The 21,774-nt window shown below is 40.0% G+C and overlaps 1 protein-coding gene across 2 annotated transcripts in view; it reads left to right on the forward strand.

The window, feature by feature from the left end:
• The window catches only part of LOC106094179 (arylsulfatase B), a 43,253-nt gene that overhangs the window by 17,206 nt on the left and 4,273 nt on the right, over window positions 1–21,774 (forward strand). For both annotated transcript variants that reach the window (XM_059360652.1, XM_059360653.1), the window contains exon 2: window positions 10,386–10,604. In XM_059360652.1, coding sequence (XP_059216635.1) covers window positions 10,482–10,604 — 123 coding nt within the window. In that variant the 5' untranslated portion in view covers window positions 10,386–10,481. The remainder of the gene's footprint in view (window positions 1–10,385; window positions 10,605–21,774) is intronic.

Consider the following 21,774-nt stretch of genomic DNA (forward strand, 5'->3'; position numbering starts at 1 on the left):
ATCGACGGATGGGGGAATATTCATTTTGTCATTCAGTTTGCAACACATCGAAATATCCATTTCCGACCCTATAAAATATAAATATTTTTGATCAGCGTAAAAATCTAACACGATCTAGCCATGTCCGTTTGTCTGTTGAAATCACGCTACAGTCTTTAAAATAGAGATATTGAGCAAATTTTTCTACAGGTTCTTTTTTTGTTCATAAGCAGGTTAGGTTTGGAGATGGGCCAAATCGCACTATATCTTGATATAGCCCCCATGTAGACCGATCCGCCAATTTAGGGTCTTAGGCCCATAAAAACGACATTTATTATCCGATTTTGCTGAAATTTTTTACAGTGAGTTGTGTTAGGCCTGTCGACATCCTTCTTCAATTTGGCCCAGGTCAGTCCACATTTGGATATAGCTGCCAAATAGACCGATCTCTCGATTTAAGGTCTTGGGCCCATAAAAGGCGCATTTATTGTAAGTAAGTAAGTTAAGCAAGGCCCCTCGCCATCTTTCTGCAATATGGCACATATCGGTTCAGATTTGGATACAGCTGCCAAATAGGCCGATCTCTCGATTTAAGGTCTTGCGCCTATAAAAGGCGCATATATTATCCGATTTCGCCAAAATTTAGCAAAATTTTTCTACATGTTCTTTTTGTGTCCATAAGCAGGTTAAGTTTGAAGATGGGCTAAATCGCACTATATCTTGGTATAGCCCCCATGTAGACCGATCCGCCAATTTAGGGTCTTAGGCCCATAAAAGCTACATTTATTATCCAATTTTGCTGAACTTTCGTACAGTGAGTTGTGTTAGGCTAGTCGACATCCTTCTTCAATTTGGCCCAGGTCAGTCCAGATTTGGATATAGCTGCCAAATAGACCGATCTCTCGATTCAAAGTCTTGGGCCCATAAAAGGCGCATTTATTGTCCGATGTCGCCGAAATTTGGGACAGTGAGTTAAGTAAGGCCCCTCGCCATATTTTTGCAATATGGCACATATCAGTTCAGATTTGGATCTCTCGATTAAATGTCTTGCACCCATAAAACCGCATATATTATCCGATTTCGCCAAAATTTAGGACAGTGAGTTTTTCAATATTCAATATTCCTCTTCAATTTGGCTTCTTCGCGTTAGGCTCTTCGACAACTTTCTGCTATTTGGCCCAGATCGGTCCAGATTTGGATATAGGTGTCATATAGACCGATCCCTCGATTTAAGGTTTTGGGCAAATAAAAGGCGCATTTATTGTCCGATTTCACCGAAATTTGGGTCCATGAATTGTATTAGGCCCTTCGACTGCCCTCTGTAATGTGACCCAGATCAGTTCCGATTTGCATGTAACTGCCATATAGACCAATCTCTCGATTTAAAGTCTTGGGCCCATAAAAGGTGCATTTATAATCTGATTTAGCTCAAATTTGACATAGTGACTTATGTTAGGCTTTTCGACATCCGTGTCGTATATGGTTCAGATCGGTCGATATTTGGATATGGCTACCAAAAAGACCAATATTTTCTATTGGGTTGCCCAAAAAGTAATTGCGAATTTTTCATATAGTCGGCGTTGACAAATTTTTTCACAGCATGTGACTCTGTGATTGCATTCTTTCTTCTGTCAGTTATCAGCTGTTACTTTTAGCTTGCTTTTAAAAAAAACTGTAAAAAAGTATATTTGATTAAAGTTCATTCTTTTATTAAAAATGCATTTACTTTCTTTTAAAAAATCCGCAATTACTATTTGGGCAACCCAATATAAAATTTGGACAATGACTTGTACTTGTTAGACCACTTAATATCGGCGTCGAATTTGGTCCAAATCGGACCAAATTTCGATAAAGCAGCTATGGGGGCATAAATTGTGCATTTTTCACCGGATTATTAGAAATGTGGTTTACATATATACCCGAGGTGGTGGGTATCCGAAGTTCGGCCCGGCCGAACTTAACGCCTTTTTACTTGTTTTTTGTTTGTATGTTCATACGGAAGACGTAATTTATTTTCTTGAAATGTACGCAGTGATGCGAAGAAAAAACACTATACGTCGCCTTTCCATGAACATACCCAAAAAGTACATGTCTGCTTTGGGTTTGTTAGAGGTAATACGATGAAAGGCGTATTTATATATGCATATGGTTCTCAAATGGAAGGTAAGCGCACCTGGAATAGAAATATGGCGTCATGTGCCTGGGGGTCATCCCAGCCTCTAAAACCCAATATCATGATAAGGTAGCACTCAATTGCGAGGGTGTTAGAAGTATGTTATCAACCAAACCTTAAAACATGGATTCATATTTCAGAGAGCCTTAAGCTCAAAAGCGTTTAACGGACATGTAACTTATTTATGAGAACATGGGGTTCAAATTCAAGATATTTGAGAGCATTGTACGAATTTAATATCTAACTTTTTGGGCCGTCAATCTTGGTTTCAAATAAAAGGGTTCTAGGACCCACCTCTCCTTTAAATACTAATAAACGGACCTTTAACCCGATCATAACATTTAGGTTTTAACTAAAGTCATTTAAAAGCGAGGACATAAACTTTTTTTACATAACCCAAAAAAACCACTCTTAAAGAATCGAATATATCTTTTCATGTAGTATTACGGGTCGTTAGCCAATGAAGCATTTCCATATATACATTTTATCTATTACCATGAATTTGTTAACGCTTAATTTATTTAGCCAACAAATTGTCTGGAAACCCCAAGCCCATAACCAAAATAAACTATTGGCAACTAATTTCTATTTAATTGGCCCTTTATAATTTCCATTAGATTGGCATCTAAACTATGACGATAGTGGTCATGGCAATGCTTTCTCAAACTTCTCTTTAGCTCTCTCAGTTTTTACACTCCAAAGAGAACAATTGGGTTTATAAAAGCGGGATAGGGATTCCATTAATGAATAAAATAAAAGGGCAATTCCCGGGGAAGATAAAATCTGGGATTTATAATATAAATGTAAAATTTTTGCGCTATGTTTGTTTGTCTGTTCCGTTACACTCAAACTAATCTGCTAAACCGATTCGGTCCAAGTACCTAGGAGGTCGCCCTAGGCCCAAAACCCCTCCAATGTAGGGCCCAAAATGAAAAGTGAACCGATCGGGACAATATGGGAGTCAAATGAGAGTAGAGTATGAATATGATATTTAAAATTTGATACAAGTACGTAGGGAGCCGTCCCAAGCCCAAAACCGCCCCAAAAGTACTATCAGAAACCAAAGTGGATCGATCGGGATTATATGGGAATAAAATGAAAGATTTTCGGGAGTAGAATACGAATATGGTACAAAGTACCGCCCAAAATCAAATTGGATCGATCGGGATAATATGGGACTGAAATAAAAGTTTTTCAGGAGTAGAATACGAATATGGTGCCAAAAATTTTATCCAAGTACCTAGGGCGTCGGCCCAAGAGTACCGCCCAAAATTAGAAGTAAACCGATCGGGACAATATGGGATTCCAATGAGAGGTATATGAGAGTAGAGTACGAGCGTTATTATCGAATATTAAAAGTTGGGTGTAATTACCAAGGGTCCGGCCAAAAACAAAATCGTCCCAAGTGGCCATATTAGTCGTACATGATAATATGGGACTCAAATAAGAGCTATTCGCAAATAGACTGCGAATATGTTGCTAAAAATCAAGTTCAAGTGATACGAGATTGCCTACCTCTCAAAACACCTTCTAAAATGTGAATATTTGTCAATCATGGCTATATGGAGTTCAATAAAAGAAACAAGGGTTGCCTTTTATATTTCGGGAATAGAGAAAACAAAAACGTATATTAATCATCGAAAATCGCTTTATTGTTTTTCAAAATATTCCCCATTAAGGTCTGTACACTTTTGCATTCGTTTGAACCAAATGTCGAAGTACTTTCGCCACTCTGATTGAGGTATCTTCAAGACATGCATTCTGAAAACGTTGACCTCTTTTTTTATTCTTTACGTACGGGAATAAAAAGAAGGCATCAGTGCCAAGTCAGATCTTTACGGCGGATGGCACATCAAATCGATGTTTTGAGTGCTCAAAAATGCAGTTGTTGTGTGAGAGCTCGCATTGTCGTGGTGAAGAGTGCTCCGTCTTCGGCGGATGGTTTTCCTCATTTCTTGGAAGACAACTGGCAAACAAATGACTGAGTACCAATCAAAATTGACTGTTCTGTCCAGTTTTTCCGAAAAAACAGGCGATCATTTGCTTGGAAGTGCTTCGTGCTCGAGCAACTTTTGTTGGATTTGGCCCAATTTGAAACACCCATACAATCGACTGCTGTTTACTTTCGTGCTCATGCGCGTAAATCCACGATTCATCACCTGTCACGATGTCATAGACGTGTTTCGAAGCACCGCGATTGTATTTTTGGAACATTTCTTTCGACCAATCGACACCAGGCGAACAAATTTTTTTGACGGTCAAATTTTCATGCAATGTTGAATGTATGCTGGTCCCACAAATGTCTGAAGTTGTCTCCATCTCACGATAGGCCACGTGACAATCGTGCAATATAAGTTGGTGCACAGCATCAATTGTTTTTGGAACAACAACTGATTTTGGACGACCTTCACGAAATTCGTCTTGGAGTGAAATACGACCTCGGTTGAATTCACCCTACCATCGATAAACACTAGTCCTTGATGGAGCTTCCTCGCCAAAAATTTAATTAAGTTCATCGATGCACTGTTGTTGAGTTAATCCACTTCGAAAGTTGTAAAAACAAGTAAAAGCGTGATAAGTTCGGCCGGGCCGAATCTTATATACCCTCCACCATGGATCGCATTCGTCGAGTTCTTTTCCCGGCATCTCCTTTTCAGGCAAATCGGATAACAATTGCGACCTCTAGAGGCTCAAGAAGTCAAGATCCCAGATCGGTTTATATGGCAGCTATATCAGGTTATGGACCGATTTGAACCATATTTGGCAGAGTTATTGGATATAATAACGAAACACGTCGTGCAAAATTTCATTCCAATCGGATAAGAATTGCGCACTCTAGAGGCTCAAGAAGACGGACGGACAGACGGACGGACAGACGGACGGACATGGCTAGATCGACATAAAATTTCACGACGATCAAGAATATATATACTTTATGGGGTCTCAGACGAATATTTCGAGTAGTTACAATCAGAATGACAAAATTAGTATACCCCCATCCTATGGTGGAGGGTATAAAAATCGAAAGGAAATGTTCACGATTTAATTCAATGTTCTTGGAATCAATGTTTTAAGTTACTGTAAACAACACAAATAGCGCTCGTATGGCAAAATGTTCTGAGTACGTAAAACTTCAAAAATGTCAAGCTTTACGTTAGAGCTCTCAGTTGGCAGATTGCAACACAAGAGTTGTCCAATCCCGAAATATAAAAGGCAACCGTCGTATTTGGTAGCAGATAAACAAATTGTACTGGGGAGATACATATGGTAGTAAGAAAGGAACTTATTTTACACTAGCTGTAGCGGGCCGGGTACAGCTAGTCTTATATATAAAATTTAATTTGTGTTTGTTTGCTTGTTTGTTCCGTATAGACTCAAAAACGGTTGAACCGATTAACTTGAAATTTTTTCAGATTGTGTAGGTTGGTCTGAAAGGAAACATAGGCTATATAATTTTTTTTTTATATTGGAAGGGGGATGGAACCTCCCGCTTACCCCAAAAGTACTACCCGAAAATAAAAGTGGACCGATCGGGACAATATGAGACTCAAATGAAAGGTATTCAGGAATAGAGTACGAATTTCATGTTAAAAATTGGGTCCAAGTATCTGTGGGGCCGCCCCAATACCAAAACCCGCTAAAATAGGTTTATTGGACGATCATGAGAATATGGTACTCAAATGAAAGATGTTCGTTAGTAGATTGTGAATATGGACAGAAAGGAGAAATAGGATCCATAATTTGTTGATTTCGTAAGAGGGCGGACCTTCCCCCATTACAGCACCCAAAAGCAAAAGTGGACCGATCGGGACAATTTGGAATTCAAATGAAAGGTATTTGAAATTAGACTACGAATATAGTATTAAAATATCTAAGTACCCATCGGGCCGCCCAACCTTAAAATTCCCTCAAACAGACTTATTGGACGTTCATGTTAATATGGGTAGCAAATGGAATGTATTCGGGAGTAGATTATGAACCTGACATACAAAATCAGTTCAAAGTATAGGGGGTTACCCTACCTCCCAAAAATGCCTCAAATGGGCATATGACCTATCATGACTATATGGGACTCGGTTTTTTTGTTTGTTCCGTAGAATTAAACACGGCTGAACCGATTTTCTTAAAATTTTCACAGATTGTTTGTCTGGAAGGAAACATAGACTATATAATTTTTAGAAATCGGATGGGGGCGGTGATTTTTAAGCTATTATCTTGTTGACAACACTGGTTTAAACAGGTCACACACGTTTCGTGTTTTGTTTCACGGTCCAACATCTTCAGTTTGGTCTAAAATTTAACCATGAATCGTCTTACAATCGAACAACGCTTGCAAATTATTGAATTTTATTACCAAAATGCGTGCTCCGCTAGAAGCATTGCAAGAGCTACCAGTGCATCCAGAAAAAGTCACAGTTTGACTTTGCGTGTTTCCGTTTATGGGCTGGTGGCATAATTGGACCGTACTTCTTCAAAGATAATAGCGAATCGTAACGTAACTGTAAATGGTGGGAGCTACCGCGAGATTATATCCACGTTTTTTTTGCCCAAAATGCAAGAGCTCGACTTGGATGACATGTAACAACAACAAGACGGTGCCACATACCACACAGCACGCGTATCAATGGACTTATTGAGATCCAAAAGATACAATTTTCACCGAATTCACCGGTGAAAATTTTATATCACGTTCGGGACCGGTCAATTGACCGCCTAGATCGTGCGATTTAACGCCTTTAGACTAATTTCGCTTCAATTGACGCATTGGAACACAATATTGAAGCATTTATTCGTGAAATACCGGCCGAAATGTTGTAAAGAGAATCCAAAATTGTACTAAGCGTATTGACCATTTGAGGCGCAGTCACGGTCAACATTTGCCTAACATAATTATATTAAATTTTATGGACCGTACTATCGATAGAAATAAAGATTTTATGCATTTTTATACCCTTCACCATATGATGGGGGATACTAATTTCGTCATTCTGTCTGTAACATCTCGAAATATGCGTTTGAGACCCCATTAAGAATATATATATTCTTGGTCGTCATGTCATTTTAAGTCGATCTAGCCATGTCCGTCCATCTGTCTATCGAAAGCACGCTAAATTTCGAAGAAGTAAAGCTAGCCGCTTGACATTTTCCACAAATACTTTTCATTAGTGTAGGTCAGCTGGGATTGTAAATAGGCCAAATCGGTTCATGTTTTCATATAGCTTCCATATAAACCAATCTTGGATCTTGATTTATTGAGCCACTACGGGGTGCAATTTTTATCCGATTTGGCTGAAATTTTGTATGAGGTTTTTTTATGATTTTCAACAACTGTGTTAAGTATGGTTCAAATCGGTCCATAACCAGATAAAGCTGTCATATAAACCGATCTGGGGTCTTGACTTCTTAAGCCATTACAGGGCGCAATTTTTATCCGATTTGGATGAAATTTTGCACGTAGTGTTTTGATATCACTATCCCACAACTGTGTTAAGTATGGTTCAAATCGGTTCATAATCTGGTATAGCTCCCATATAAACCGATCTGGGATCTTGACTTCTTGAGCCTCCATACGGCGCAATCCTCATCCGATTTGGCAGAAATTTTGTACAACGGCTTCTCTCATGACCTTTAATATAAGTGTCGAATATGGTCTGAATCGATCAATAGCTTGATACAGCTCCCATATATACCTATCTCCCGATTTTGCTTCTTGAGCCCCTACAAGGCGCAATTCTTATCCGAATGAACTGAAAGATTACACAATGCCTTCATGCGAACATGGCACGCTCTTACATGTCCTTTGTTTCTTTTTTTTTTTTTTGAAAAAAATTCTTATAGCTCTTAAAAAATTACCCTTTATATGGCAGCTATATCAAAATCTGGGAAAATTTCGTGAAAATCGCTTAACAAATGAAATTTCGTGAAAATCAGTTAACAAATATGGGAGCTATATCCAAGTTTGAACCGATTTTTTCCAATTTCAATAGGCTTTTCTCTCCGTCTCTACGCCCAAAAAAAGATGCCCGTACCACATTTGAAGACGATCTGATACAAATTGCGACCTCTACTTCGTACACAAATTAACATGGACAGACTGACAGGCAGATAAACAGACAGACCTAGCTAAATCGAATGAAAAATTGTGATTGTGAGTCGATCGGTATACTATCAATGGGTCTATTTCTCTTCCTTCTGGGTGTTACAACCAAACGCAATAAGTTAAAATAGCCTGTACCACAGCAGTGGTGTAGGGTAGTCGAATTTCGAAATTCTAAATGTTTTTAACCCCTAAACAATGCTACTAATGAATGTATAGCATATAACATCCTACCAACGAAAAAAAAATTAAAAAGTCCTTAAGTTCGGCCGGACCTAACTTTGGATACCCACCACCTCGGGCATATATGTTAACCCCATTTCGTCACAATCAAGTGAAAATTGGATAGCTTAAGTACCCAAATTCGGTACGGACATTGAGTCACTATTCAATTTTGTAGAACAAAATATTGGTCTTTTTGGCAGATATATCCAATTATTACCGATCTGAACCATATTAAGGTCGGATGTCGGAAGGCTTAAAATAACCCACTGTTTTAAATATCAGCGAAATCGGGTAATAAATAAAGCTTTAATGGGCTTCAGTCTCCTTATCGGCATATCGGTCTTTATGCAGCTATATCTAAATATAGTCCGATCAGAACCATATTTAGGTCGGATGTTGGGAGGTCTTCACCTACTCACTGTTTTAAATTTCAGCGAAATCGGGTAATAAATAAAGCTTTTATGGGCTTCAAACCCTTTTTCGGCAGATCCGTCTATATGACAACTATATCTTAATATAGTCCGATCTGTACTATATTTGCGTCGGGTGTTGGGAGGCTTAAAACTGAGCACTATTCCCAATTTCGCGAAATCGGATAAAAAATAAAGTTTTTATGGCCTTGAGACCATTTATCGGGAGATCAGTGATATGGCAGCTATATCTAAATATGGACCGATCTAATCCATATTTAGGACAGATATCGGAAGGCTTAAAATAACCCACTAATTTAAACATCAGCGAAACCGGGTAATAAATAAAGCTTTTATGGTCTTCAGACCCTTTATCGGGAGATCGGTCTATATGGTAGCTATATCTAGATATAGTCCGATCTGAACCATATTTAGGTCAGTTGTAGTAAAGCCTTAAACTACTCACTGTTTCAAGTTTCAGCACAATCGGATGAAAAATAAAGTTTTTATGGGAATTAGACCCTTCATCGGAAGGGTCGGTCTATATGGCCCGATTTGACCCGCTCAAGAACTTAAATAGAGTGCATCAAAAAGACATATCTGTGCCAAATTTCAGCTCAACATTCTACCTTAGGCGAAAGACAAAATTAGTTACGTTCAATAATACTACGTTTATGGCTATCGTTTGATATGTTGAAGCGGAGCGTTAAACGGTTACAATTAAAGAAGAACATCACGATAAAAGTATTTTGTTTGTCAAGAAAAAGTCCCAAATGCTTTATTTTTTTCATATGGTTTTGGTCTGTCGCGGTTTGAATTAATTCAGTCATTATAACCTAACATCCTTAGGGCGCCCGTGATGTAGAGATTAGAGATATCCGCCTATGACGCTGAACGTCTGGGTTCGAATCCTGGCGGAAACATCCTAAACAAATTCCAGCGATAGTTATCCACAAACTAATGGTGGCGGTATTTGTGAAGTATTCAACGATTAAAAGCTTAGACATATTTATTTTTACAATTTCGCAAGAAATTTTCTTTACACACAAAATTTCCCAAAAATGTTCCCCAAAGGCAGAGAGTGCTCAATAAAAGTTGCCAAAGGTTCAAAATTATCCTCTGTTTAAAAATCTTTTGAACTTATTTGTCATGGCTTGTAACACAATGCCACGAAATGTATTAAAAAACAAACACCAAATTACTTACGGCTACCGTACAACAGTTAAAAAATAATTTATTCACAAATTACAGCAAAAAAATGTTTACAATATTTGTGAATATTATCAGCAAACAGGCAAACTGAATGTCGGTGTCATGCATTCTCATAAAGACGTCAAAGTGATGGCAAGAAACACACAATAAATTACCCCCTAGTATTTGTACAAATTGTTGTAAACAAATGATGGAGATCTAAACGTGACTTATTTCAAATGTATTCAATATTTTATAATTTTGTTTATTTTTTTTTTTTTATTTTTTCTGTTTACTTTTGCCCAAAAAGGCGCCACTCCAAAAATTAAGGGCCCACCTAACTACCAGCCATTTGAAGTGACTTTAAATACATTGGACCTAGAGAACAATAATACCTGCAGAAAATATGAGCGGTTCTTATCTGGCCAGGGCGCTAATGGCTATGGTATTAGCGGCCTTTCAAATCAACGCAATTGCCATGGAGAGTGATACAAAGCCAAATATTGTCATAATTATGGCCGATGATATGGTAAGTACAGCTAATCAATTTAAACGCTTGCTTGCTTGCTGTCGTGTTTTTCGGAGATAATAAGCAATCAAATTATTATACCCACCACCATAGGATAAGGGGGAACACTAAACTAGTCAATCCGTTTGTAACTCCACGAAATATTGATCTAGGACCCCATAAAGCACCTGATTCGAACTAGCCATGTCCGTCCGTCAGTCTGTCGAAATCACTACAGCGGTCGAACGCGTAGAGCTAGCCGCCTGAAATTCTGCACAGATACTTCATTTCGATGTAGGTCGTTGGGGATTGCAAATTGCCCATATCGGTTTAGATTTGGATAAAGCTCCCATATAACCGATCTCCCGATTTGACTTCTTGAGCCCATGGAAGCCACTATTTTTGTCCGATTTGTGTTCTGATATGACTTTCAACAACTGTGCCAAGTACGGTCCAAATCGGTCAAGAACATAATATAGCTCCCATATAAACCGATCTCCCGATTTGACTTCTTGAGCCCTTACAAACCGCGATTTTTATCCGATTTGGCTGAAATTTTGCATAAAGTGTTCTGTTATGACTCTCAACAACTGCGCCAGGTACGGTCCAATTCGGTTTATAATTAGATATAGCTCTCATATTTTAGCAGAATCCATGGTGGTGGGTTCCCAATATTCGGCCCGGCCGAACTTAGAACGCTTTTCCTTGTTTGTCTTTGTTTTTATACCCACCACCATAAGATGGGGGGTATACCAATTTCGTCATTCTGATTGTAACTACTCGAAATATTCGTCTGAGACCCCATAAAGTATATATATTCTTGATCGTCGTGAAATTTTATGTCGATCTAGCCATGTCCGTCCGTCTGTCCGTCTGTCTGTCGAAAGCACGCTAAATTCCGCAGGAGAAAAGCTAGCCGCTTGAAATTTTCCACAAACACTTCTTATTAGTGTAGGTCGGTTGGTATTGTAAATGGGCCATATCGGTCCATGTTTTGATATAGCTGCCATATAAACCGATTTTGGGGCTTGACTTCTTGAGCCTCTACTGTGCGCAATTCTTATCCGATTAGAATGAAATTTTGCACGACGTGTTTTGTTATTATATCCAACAATTGTGTCTATTATGGTTCAAATCGGTCCATAACCTGATAGAGCTGCCATATAAACCGATCTGGGGTCTTGACTTCTTGAGCCTCTAGAGTGCGCAATTCTTATCCGATTTAAATGAAATTTTGCACGACGTGTTTTGTTACGATATCCAACAACTGGACCACGTATGGTTCAAATCGGTCCATAACCTTATATACCTGTCATATAAAGCGATCTTGGGTCTTGACTTCTTGAGCCTCTAGAGGGCCCAATTCTTATCCAATTTGAATGAATTTTGGCACATAGTATTTTGTTTGTTGATATCCAACAACTGTGCTAAAAATGGTTCAAATCGGTTCATAACCTGATATAGCTGTCATATAAACAGATCTGGGGACTTGACTTCTTGAGCTTCTAGAGTGCGCAATTTCTATCCGATTTGGCTGAAATTTCGCAAGACGTTTTTCATTGTTACTTTCAACAACTATGTCCAAAAAAGTACAAGTCGGTTCATAACCTGATATAGCTGCCATATAAACCGATCTGGTATCTTGACTTCTTGAGCCTTTAGAGGTCGCAATTATTATCCGATTTGCCCGAAATTTTGTACGACGGATTCTCTCATTCTCTCATAATACGTGTTTGTTATGGTCTGAATCGGTCTATAGCCCGATACAGCTCCCATATAAATCGATCTCTCTAATTTACTTCTTGAGCCCCGAAAGGGCGCAATTCCTACTCGAATTGGCTGACATTCTACACAGGTCTCCAACATATAATATTAATTGTGGTCTAAACCGGAGCATATCTTTATATCGTTCTAATAGCAGAGCAAATCTTTTCTTATAACATTTTTTGCCTAAAAAGAGATGTCGGGAAAAGAACTCGACAAATGCGCTCCATGGTGGAGGGTATATAAGATTCGGCCCGGCCGAACTTAGCACGCTTTTACTTGTTATACCTGTAGGTATCAGCAATTGATTATAGAGAATTGAATTGTAGAGTTGAAACTACTCTCTATGTGGTGTTAAGTTCAAGGGAGAACAATTAATATTAAACTAATACCATGTTTCCACTTGCAGCAAATCTGGATTTGCGGCGAGATTTCGGAAATGTAGTGTTTTGCAATGAGATTTCCCCTCATACATTATCAATGTGAGTAAATCTACTTATTTGAGGAGATTTGCAGCAAATTTCCTTTCAAATTCAAATGTAACACTGCGTTTGCATTGAATACCGGCTAGTATTTGGATTTTTGGGCAGCACTTTTGCTTAACATCTGACAATTTCTTATTGAAATTATAAAATTTAGTAGTAATTTAATAAAATCGTTTCACAAACTTTATTGCTAACCTGAACAAAACAAAAATGCTAATCACAATAAAAACGCTGTCAAATATGTCACTGTTGGCAAATAAAAACGGCATAAATCGTAGTGGAAACGGGTTTTAAATGTAGTGATCAAAATAAATAGTTTCTGCCTTTGACAGTAAGAAAACTTTAAAGCCAAACTCTAACCAATAAAGAGAAACTGCCATTACAGAATATAAATTAGTAGCTAATAATGGCATAAGAGATGATTAGGGTGCTTGGCAAATTGTTTGCTAAAAATACAGTATTTATGTTTAAATCCAGGGAACATGCTTTAAATTTTTAATTTAACTATAAAATTACAAGTGACTATAAAGCGGTAGAAAGACGATTTTTTTTAGTAAAATCAATCAAAAATTTTTTCCAAATTTAAAAATGCCTAATTTGTTTAATATCTCAAACCTAACAAATATTAAATTTTTTATACCCATCACCATGGGATGGGGGTATACTAATCTAGTCACTCCGTTTGCAACACCTCGAAATATTGGTCTAAGAACCCATAAACTATATATATTCTTGATCGTCTCGACGTTCTGAGTCGATCTAGCCATGTCCGTCCGTCCATTTGTCGATATAGCTCCCATATAAACCGATCTCCCGATTTGACTTCTTGAACCCCTGGAAGCAGCAATATTTGTCCGATTTCGGTGAAATTTGTGTTTTGTTATAACTTTAATAACGTTTTCTAGTACGGTCCAAATCGGTGTATAACCTGTTATAGCTCCCATATAAACCGATCTCCCGATTTGACTACTTGAGCCCCTAGAAGCCGCAAATTTTATCCGATTTGGTTGAAATTTTCTGTGTTCTGTTATGATTTTCAATAACTGTGTCAAGTTCGGTCCAACTCGATTTATAACCTTATATAGATCCCATGTAAACAAGTCTCTTGATCATCGTTCTCAGGTTTCTAGAAGATTTAATTTTTGATGGTTTGACAGATGTTTGGTATGTAGAGTAAAATATGTTCTTTAACTAAATTAATTTTGCATACATTTTTAGCAGAAGGTGGGGGGTTCTCAAGATTCGGCCCGGCCGAACTTAGCACGCTTTTACTTGTTTTTTTCTCAAACCTAAAATTCCTCTGCACATTCCACGTATATCCAGTATAGTCATATTGGTAATCCCAAATGTTTCGTGTAGACGCCGAAGGCCGTACTGATCTCATGTTATTTTTCTTCAGTTTCTGTCTCGTTTATCTCGGTTCGGATCATCTTAAATTTTTCTTCAAACTTAAAATTCTTGTAATTCCTTTCATTTTATGCTCCTAAGTAAGTTCACATCTGGTATAAAGTCAGATCTAAAATAGTTAAAAAAAGAAGTTATAGCGTGCTAACTTCGGTCGTGCCGAACCTTCAAAATCCCTCATCATGAAATCTGCTAAAAATTTATGCAAAATAAATTTAGCTGATGGGCATATTTTATTCTACATACCAAACTTCTGTCAAACCATCAAAAATTAAAGCTTCCAGGAACCGGAGAACGATGATCAAGAGACGGGTTTACATGGGAGCAATATCAGGTTATAGACTGATTTGGACCGTAAGTCATAACAAAACACTATATGCAAAAATTCAGCTAAATCGGACAAAAATTGCGGCTTGTAAGGGCTCAAGAAGTCAAATCGGGCGATCGATTTATATGGGAGCTACATCAGGTTATAGACCGATTTGGACTTTGCTTAGTACAGCTGTTGAAAGTCTTGAGAGAACACCGAGTTATATATGAGGTTATAGACTAAATTGAACCTCGGCACAGTTGTCGGAAGTCATAAAAGAACACTACATAAAAAATTTCAGCCAAATCGGACAAACATTGCGGCTGCCAGGAAATAAAGAAGTCAAATAGGGAGATCGGTTTATATGGGAGCTATATCTAAATCTAAACCGATATTGCCCATTTGCAATCCCCAACGACCTTCATAAATATTATATACCTGTACAAAATTTCAAGCGGCTAGCTTAACGCAATCGACCGCTATCGTGACTTCGAAAGACGGACGGACGGGCATTGTTAGATCGACCCAGAATCTCGATTAAGAATATTTACTCTTTATGAAGTCTTAGATAAATATTTCGAGGCGTTACAAACGGAATGATTAGATTAATATACCCACATCCTATGGTGGTGGGTATATTAACGACAATAGCCAGCAGTGGCTATGTTCGCCTTCTGCGTCCTCGTCGTCGGACTATGTGACCTCCCGTACGGCAATTTACGCAACGGCAGCATCCCAGCCCGAATATTGCCAGGTCAGTGCCGGGAAGTGTATCATTCTTGCAGTTACACTGCAGCGGACTTCGTGGCAAGATCGATGAGATTGTGGACTTTATGAGTCGGAAGAGCATACGCAGCGATCCAGGAGACAAAGCTGACCAACACTTGCAGCTTGCACAGTTGTCACGGTTACAATGTGCTACGTAAGCATCGCTCAAGGAATGGAGGTCGGGGATTGGCCTTCCGTGCAATATAGACCTATCTTGCCTGCGCATGGCGCTAGTGACCCCTACATGGAATGCATGGGGATAGCAGTCAGGTCTGGTATTGCCGAGATAGAGCTATACAACCGGTTGGTATCTGTGTCCCGATTAATGGCCAGGTTTACAACCCTGACATAAGTGGGTTGCTATCGGGCCATAATCGTCTGGTTCTAGGGGACTTTAATGTGCATCACACGTCATACGACCAGCGTGGCATAGCTTTGGCAGAACAGATTGAAAGCTCCACGTTTTGCACGGTGAATGAGGATGCCTCCACTAGGATTACGAGGAGGTGCAGCAGCTCGCCAGACATCTCCATTGCATCCCCGTCATCTCTTTGGGGTCAGACCACCTCCCCATAATTCTCACCAACGACCGACCACCCGACTTCATAACTTCTGAGCGCCGGACGTTTATCAATCATAAGAAGGCCGATTGGACTGGCTTTAGAGAGTATACCAATCGCCGCTTCAGTGAACTGCCACCCCCCTCTGATGTGCTTGTGACCGAGAGGAAATTCCGAGACATCATTAACGCAGTATCCGCTCGCTTTATACCAGCCGGTCGAACACCCCAAGTGCGGACCAATTTCCCGGCGCAAGCAGTGGTACTCACAGATGAGCGTGATGGGATTCGTGCTATGGACCCCGCTAAGCCCAGAATCAGCGAAATCGAAATAAACAGGGTTATCAACGAACATAAGCGGAATTTGTTGCTCGAATACTTGGAGCAATGTAACTTAGGCACCGGTTTAGGCAAACTGTGGTTTACAGTTAAGTCACTCTTGAAACTCGGTAGACGGGATGACAGGACCTCAGTCACTTTTGGCGAAATAACCGTGACTGATCCGAAGAGATGCGCCAGGTTGTTCAACCGTCAATTTATCGTGCATCCCGAGAGAGACAGGGCAAGGAGGAGAGCCATTCGCCGTATTTATGGTCTCCGAGCCGATGAACATCACAATTCACCGTGGGCGAGCTTACGAATGTCATCCGTGGCGCCAAATCATCTAGGGCGTTGGGCCCCGACGAAATCTCTACATTGATGTTGAAGAATCTGTTATTGAAGACTCTTATAGTTCCCGATGTCTGAAAAATAGGCAGAGTGATCCCGCTACTGAATCCTGGAAAAGACTCGAGTTTGGGGGAGTAGTACAGACCGATCTCCCTTCTCTCACCAGCGACAAAGACGATTGAGGCATTACTCCTCCCGAGCCTCGTAGGAGAATTTCCATTCGCCTAGCATCAACATGGATTTCAAAGACTACACAGCACAACAACTGTTTGCATGCCATCACCGCACATATTTTCCGTGGCTTCAATCAGCCCAGGCCATGTGATAGGACGGTCCTCGTGGCACTGGACCTATCGAAGGCATTCGACATGGTCAGCCTTGCCAAATTATTTGAGGACATCGCCAACACGTCCCTCCCGCCAGGCCTGAAACGATGGATCACGAATTATCTGTGTGGTCGCCAGTCATTTGTCGAATTTAGGGATAAGAAGTCGAAACACCGTAGAGTGAAACAGGGAGTTCCCCAAGGTGGGGTGATATCTCCGGCTCTGTTTAACCTCTACCTATCCTCCATCCCACCCCCTCCAGACGGCATAGAGATCGTATCATATGCGGACGATTGTACGATCATGGCATCAGGCCCCCCACCCATTGATGACATCTGCGATAGGTTGAATGTCTACCTCAACGAACTTGTCTCATATTTCGCTGCAAGAAATCTGAAGATATCCGCCGCCAAATCTTCAGCCAAATTTGTCACAACAAATACGTGTGAGGTGAATACTGAGCTGACTGTGATGGTCGATGGAGAAATGATTCCGACCATCAAGTGTCCCAAAATACTTGGCGTCACATTCGACAGCTCTTACTCATTCTCACCACATGCCACAGCAATCTGCGATAAAGTCGAAAGGCGAAACAAGGTCCTTAAGTCACTTGCTGCCAGCACTTGGGGTGCAGACAAAGAAACCTTGTTGACCACGTACAAAGCAATTGGCCGGTCTGTGGTAACTTATGAAGCGCCAGTGTGGTCTCGTCAACTTTGTGACACGCAGTGGAATAATATTCAGATCTGTCAGAATGCCACCCTCCGAACTGCGACGGGCTGTCGCATCAGTTCTCATGTGGACCACCTCCATCAGGAGAAAAGATCCTACCAGTGCGAAGACATAACTTCATGCTGTCTAAGCAATACTTTTTGGGCTGTTATCGCAGAAACCATCCAAATCATCATCTTGTGGATAGATATCCACCGCCCAGAAGCCTTAAGGGAAATCTACGTGAGGTTCAGCGCTACAAGAGAGAACCTCTAGATCAAGCGGCATATCAAGCAGGTCTAAACAACATTCATGCAGACAAGGTAGCAGATGCGGTAATTGGCTACCGGGTGAAGGTAGTCCTTTGCAACTGAAGAAATCGACCTCCGCCGGCAAACCAGAGAAGTTCTGGCTCAATTACGTTCCGGCAGATGCAGCCGCCTCAATTCCTACAGAGCTAGGATTGATGCCGACGTGCAAGATGTATGTCCCGATTGTAAACAGGGACTGCACGATACACGTCACCTGTTTAACTGCCCGGCCAGACCGACTCGACTCAGACCCAGATCCCTGTGGACGCACCCCATCTTAGTCGCAGAGTTCCTGGGTCTTAACACTCAACAAAATCAAGCAGACGAAAGAATGAGTTGACGCAACTGGTGAATGAACCGACACATATTTCGTGTGTCCTAATGCAAAAAAACAATATTCTTGACCGAAAAGTATGAAGTTAATATACTAGCGACTCTTGGTGACTCCGATCCGATTGAAGCTTTCAGTTAGTGTGTACTGAAAAACATGTTGGCCAAGCTCAATGATTTTTCCAGCATTTTTATACCCTCCACCATAAGATGGGGGGTATACTAATTTCGTCATTCTGATTGTAACTACTCGAAATATTCGTCTGAGACCCCATAAAGTATATATATTCTTGATCGTCGTGAAATTTTATGTCGATCTAGCCATTTCCGTCCGTCTGTCCGTCCGCCCGTCCGTCTGTCTGTCGAAAGCACGCTAACTTCCGAAGGAGTAAAGCTAGCCGCTTGAAATTTTGCACAAATACTTCTTATTAGTGTAGGTCGGTTGGTATTGTAAATGGGCCATATCGGTGCATGTTTTGATATAGCTGCCATATAAACCGATCTTGGGTCTTGACTTCTTGAGCCTCTAGAGTGCGCAATTCTTATCCGATAGGAATGAAATTTTGCACGACGTGTTTTGTTATCATATCCAACAACTGTGCCAAGTAGGGTTCAAATCGGTCCATAATCTGATATAGCTGCCATATAAACCGATCTTGGGTCTTGACTTCTTGAGCCTCTAGAGTGCGCAATTCTTATCCGAGTTAAATGAAATTTTGCAAGACGTGTTTTGTTATGATATCCAATAACTGTACCAAGTATGGTTCAAATCGGTCTATAATCTGATATAGCTGCCATATAAACCGATCTTGGGTCTTGACTTCTTGAGCCTCTAGAGTGCGCAATTCTTATCCGATTGTAATGAAATTTTGCACGACGTGTTTTGTTATGATATCCAACAACTGTGCCAAGTATGGTTCAAATTGGTGTATAATGTGATATAGCTGCCATATAAACCGATCTTGGGTCTTGAATTCTTAAGCCTCTAGAGTACGCAATTCTTATCCGATTGGAATGAAATTTTGCACGATGTGTTTTGTTATGATATCCAACAACTGTGCCAAGTATGGTTCAAATCGATCCATTATCTGATATAGCTGCCATATAAACCGATCTTGGGTCTTGACTTCTTGAGCCTCTAGAGTGCCGAATTCTTATCCGATTTAAATGAAAATTTGCACGACGTGTTTTGTTATGATATCCAACAAGTGTGCCAAGTATAGCTCAAATCGGTTCATAAACTGATATAGCTGTCATATAAACCGATCTTGGGTCTTGACTTATTGAGCTTCTAGAGGGCGCAATTCCTATCTGATTTGGCTGAAATTTTGCATGACGTTTTTTATTTTTTCTTTAAACAACTGTGTCAAATAAGGTTTAAAACGGTTCATAACCTGATATAGCTGCCACGTAAACCGATCTGGGATCTTGATTTCTTGAGCCTCTAGAAATCGCAATTATTATCCGATTTGCCTGGAATTTTGTACGATGGATCCTCTTTTGACCATCAACATACGCGTTTATTATGGTCTGAATCTGTTGATAGCCCGATACAGCTCACATATAAATCGATCTCTCTATTTTACTTCTTGAGCCCCCAAAGGGCGCAATTCTTACTCGAATTGGCTGACATTCTACACAGGTCTCCAACATATAATTTAATTGTGGTCTAAACCGGAGCATATCTTTATATCGCTCTAATAGCAGAGCAAATCTTTTCTTATAACATTTTTTGCCTAAAAAGAGATGTCGGGAAAAGAACTCGACAAATGCGCTCCATGGTGGAGGGTATATAAGATTCGGCCCGGCCGAACTTAGCACGCTTTTACTTGTTATTTGTCCAAAACCTTAAATCGAGAGATCCGTCTATATGGCAGCTATAACCAAATCTGGACCGATCTGACCTAACACAACTCACTGTCCCAAATTTCGGCGAAATATGACAATAAATGCGCCATTTATAGACTAAAGACCTTAAATCGAGAGATCGGTCTATAGGGCAGGTATATCCAAATCTGGACCCATCTGGGCAAATTGAAAAGGTATTTCCAAGGGCCTAACAAAGCTCACTGTCCCAAATTTCAGCTAAGTCGAATAATAAATGTGGCTTTTATGGGCCTAAGACCTTAAATCGGATATAGTCCGATATAGCTCATCTTCGAACTTAACTAGACATGGACATGGCTAGATCGTCTTAGATTTTTACGACGATCAAGAATATATGTACTTTATAGGCTCGGAAATGGATATTTCGATGTGTTGCAAACGGAATGACAAAATGAATATACCCCCATCCTTCGGTGGTGGGTATAAAAACAGTGAACCTTCTCAAGACTATAGAAATTAAATAAGAGAAGAAAATGGAAGATACAGTGGGAGAACGAACCATACGGGAGATAGACCGCGAAACTGATTCCAAATATCAAGAACTTTGTGTACAGCTATTACATAACGCAAATGCTCTCCGGACAGAGATATTTTAGGATATCTTTGCACAAAATGGGGAAGTGCAGCACTCCTTTTTGCTTGAACATACTTTCTTCCACTGCACACAATGGGAGGAACCACGAGCGCACCTTGAAGACCAGATAAGGTCAATAACTCCAGAAAATATTGTAGGCAAAGTGAACAAAAGATAGTAGTAGAAGAAAGTAGAAGACGTCCAAAGACGAAAGAAAACTGATCTTGGCAAGGCATAAATGGTCTCAACTATGGGAGCTTGGACGCAAGCGTTAAAACCGATTTGAGAGACTTCTGGTGGTAATGGGAAAGTGTTTGCGATGTGGATTTGACTCTCAGCGGTGATAAGGTGAGTTTTTAGTCGGTAATGCGGAATGCATTTTCCCATCTTAACCAAAAAAAAATCTCACCATTAGTTTACCAAGTTTATACTCGCCACTCATGATCTGCACAGGTCAACCCTCCTCAGGATTCAGCACCTGTTGGAGAATCCACTCGTTGACCATATCCTCTATCCTTGATTGGATCGTAGATACTTCACGGAAACCTAAGGCCATGCTGAAAATTTCGTATCTGTACTTTGTTACATGCACAGAGGCTCAAGCTCTTTTTTATACCCCTCACCAAAGGGTGGGGTGTACACTAATCTAGTCATTCCGTTTTCAACACCTCGAAATATTGGTCTAAGACCCCATAAAGTTGTATATTCTTAATCGTCTTGACGTTCTGCGACGATCTAGCCATGTGCGCCCGACTGTTGAAATCACGATAGCGGTCGAACGCGTAAAGCTTGCAGCTTGAAATTTTGCACAGATACTTAATATAGATGTAGGTCGTTGGGGATTGCAAATGGGTCCTATCGGTTCATATATCTCCAATTAAAACCAATCTCCTGATTTGCCTTCTTGAGCCCTTACGAGCAGCAATTTTTGTCCGATTTGGCTGAAATTTTACATGTAGAGTTCTGTTTAAACTTTCAACGACTGTGCTAAGTACGGTCCGAATCTGTCTATAACCTGATAGAACTCCCATATAAAGCGTTCTCCCAATTTGACTGTTTGAGTCCTTACAAGCCGCAATTTTTGTCCGATTTG

This window comes from Stomoxys calcitrans, chromosome 1 (assembly GCF_963082655.1).
Source record: "Stomoxys calcitrans chromosome 1, idStoCalc2.1, whole genome shotgun sequence".
NCBI classification, from domain to species: Eukaryota; Metazoa; Arthropoda; class Insecta; order Diptera; family Muscidae; genus Stomoxys; species Stomoxys calcitrans.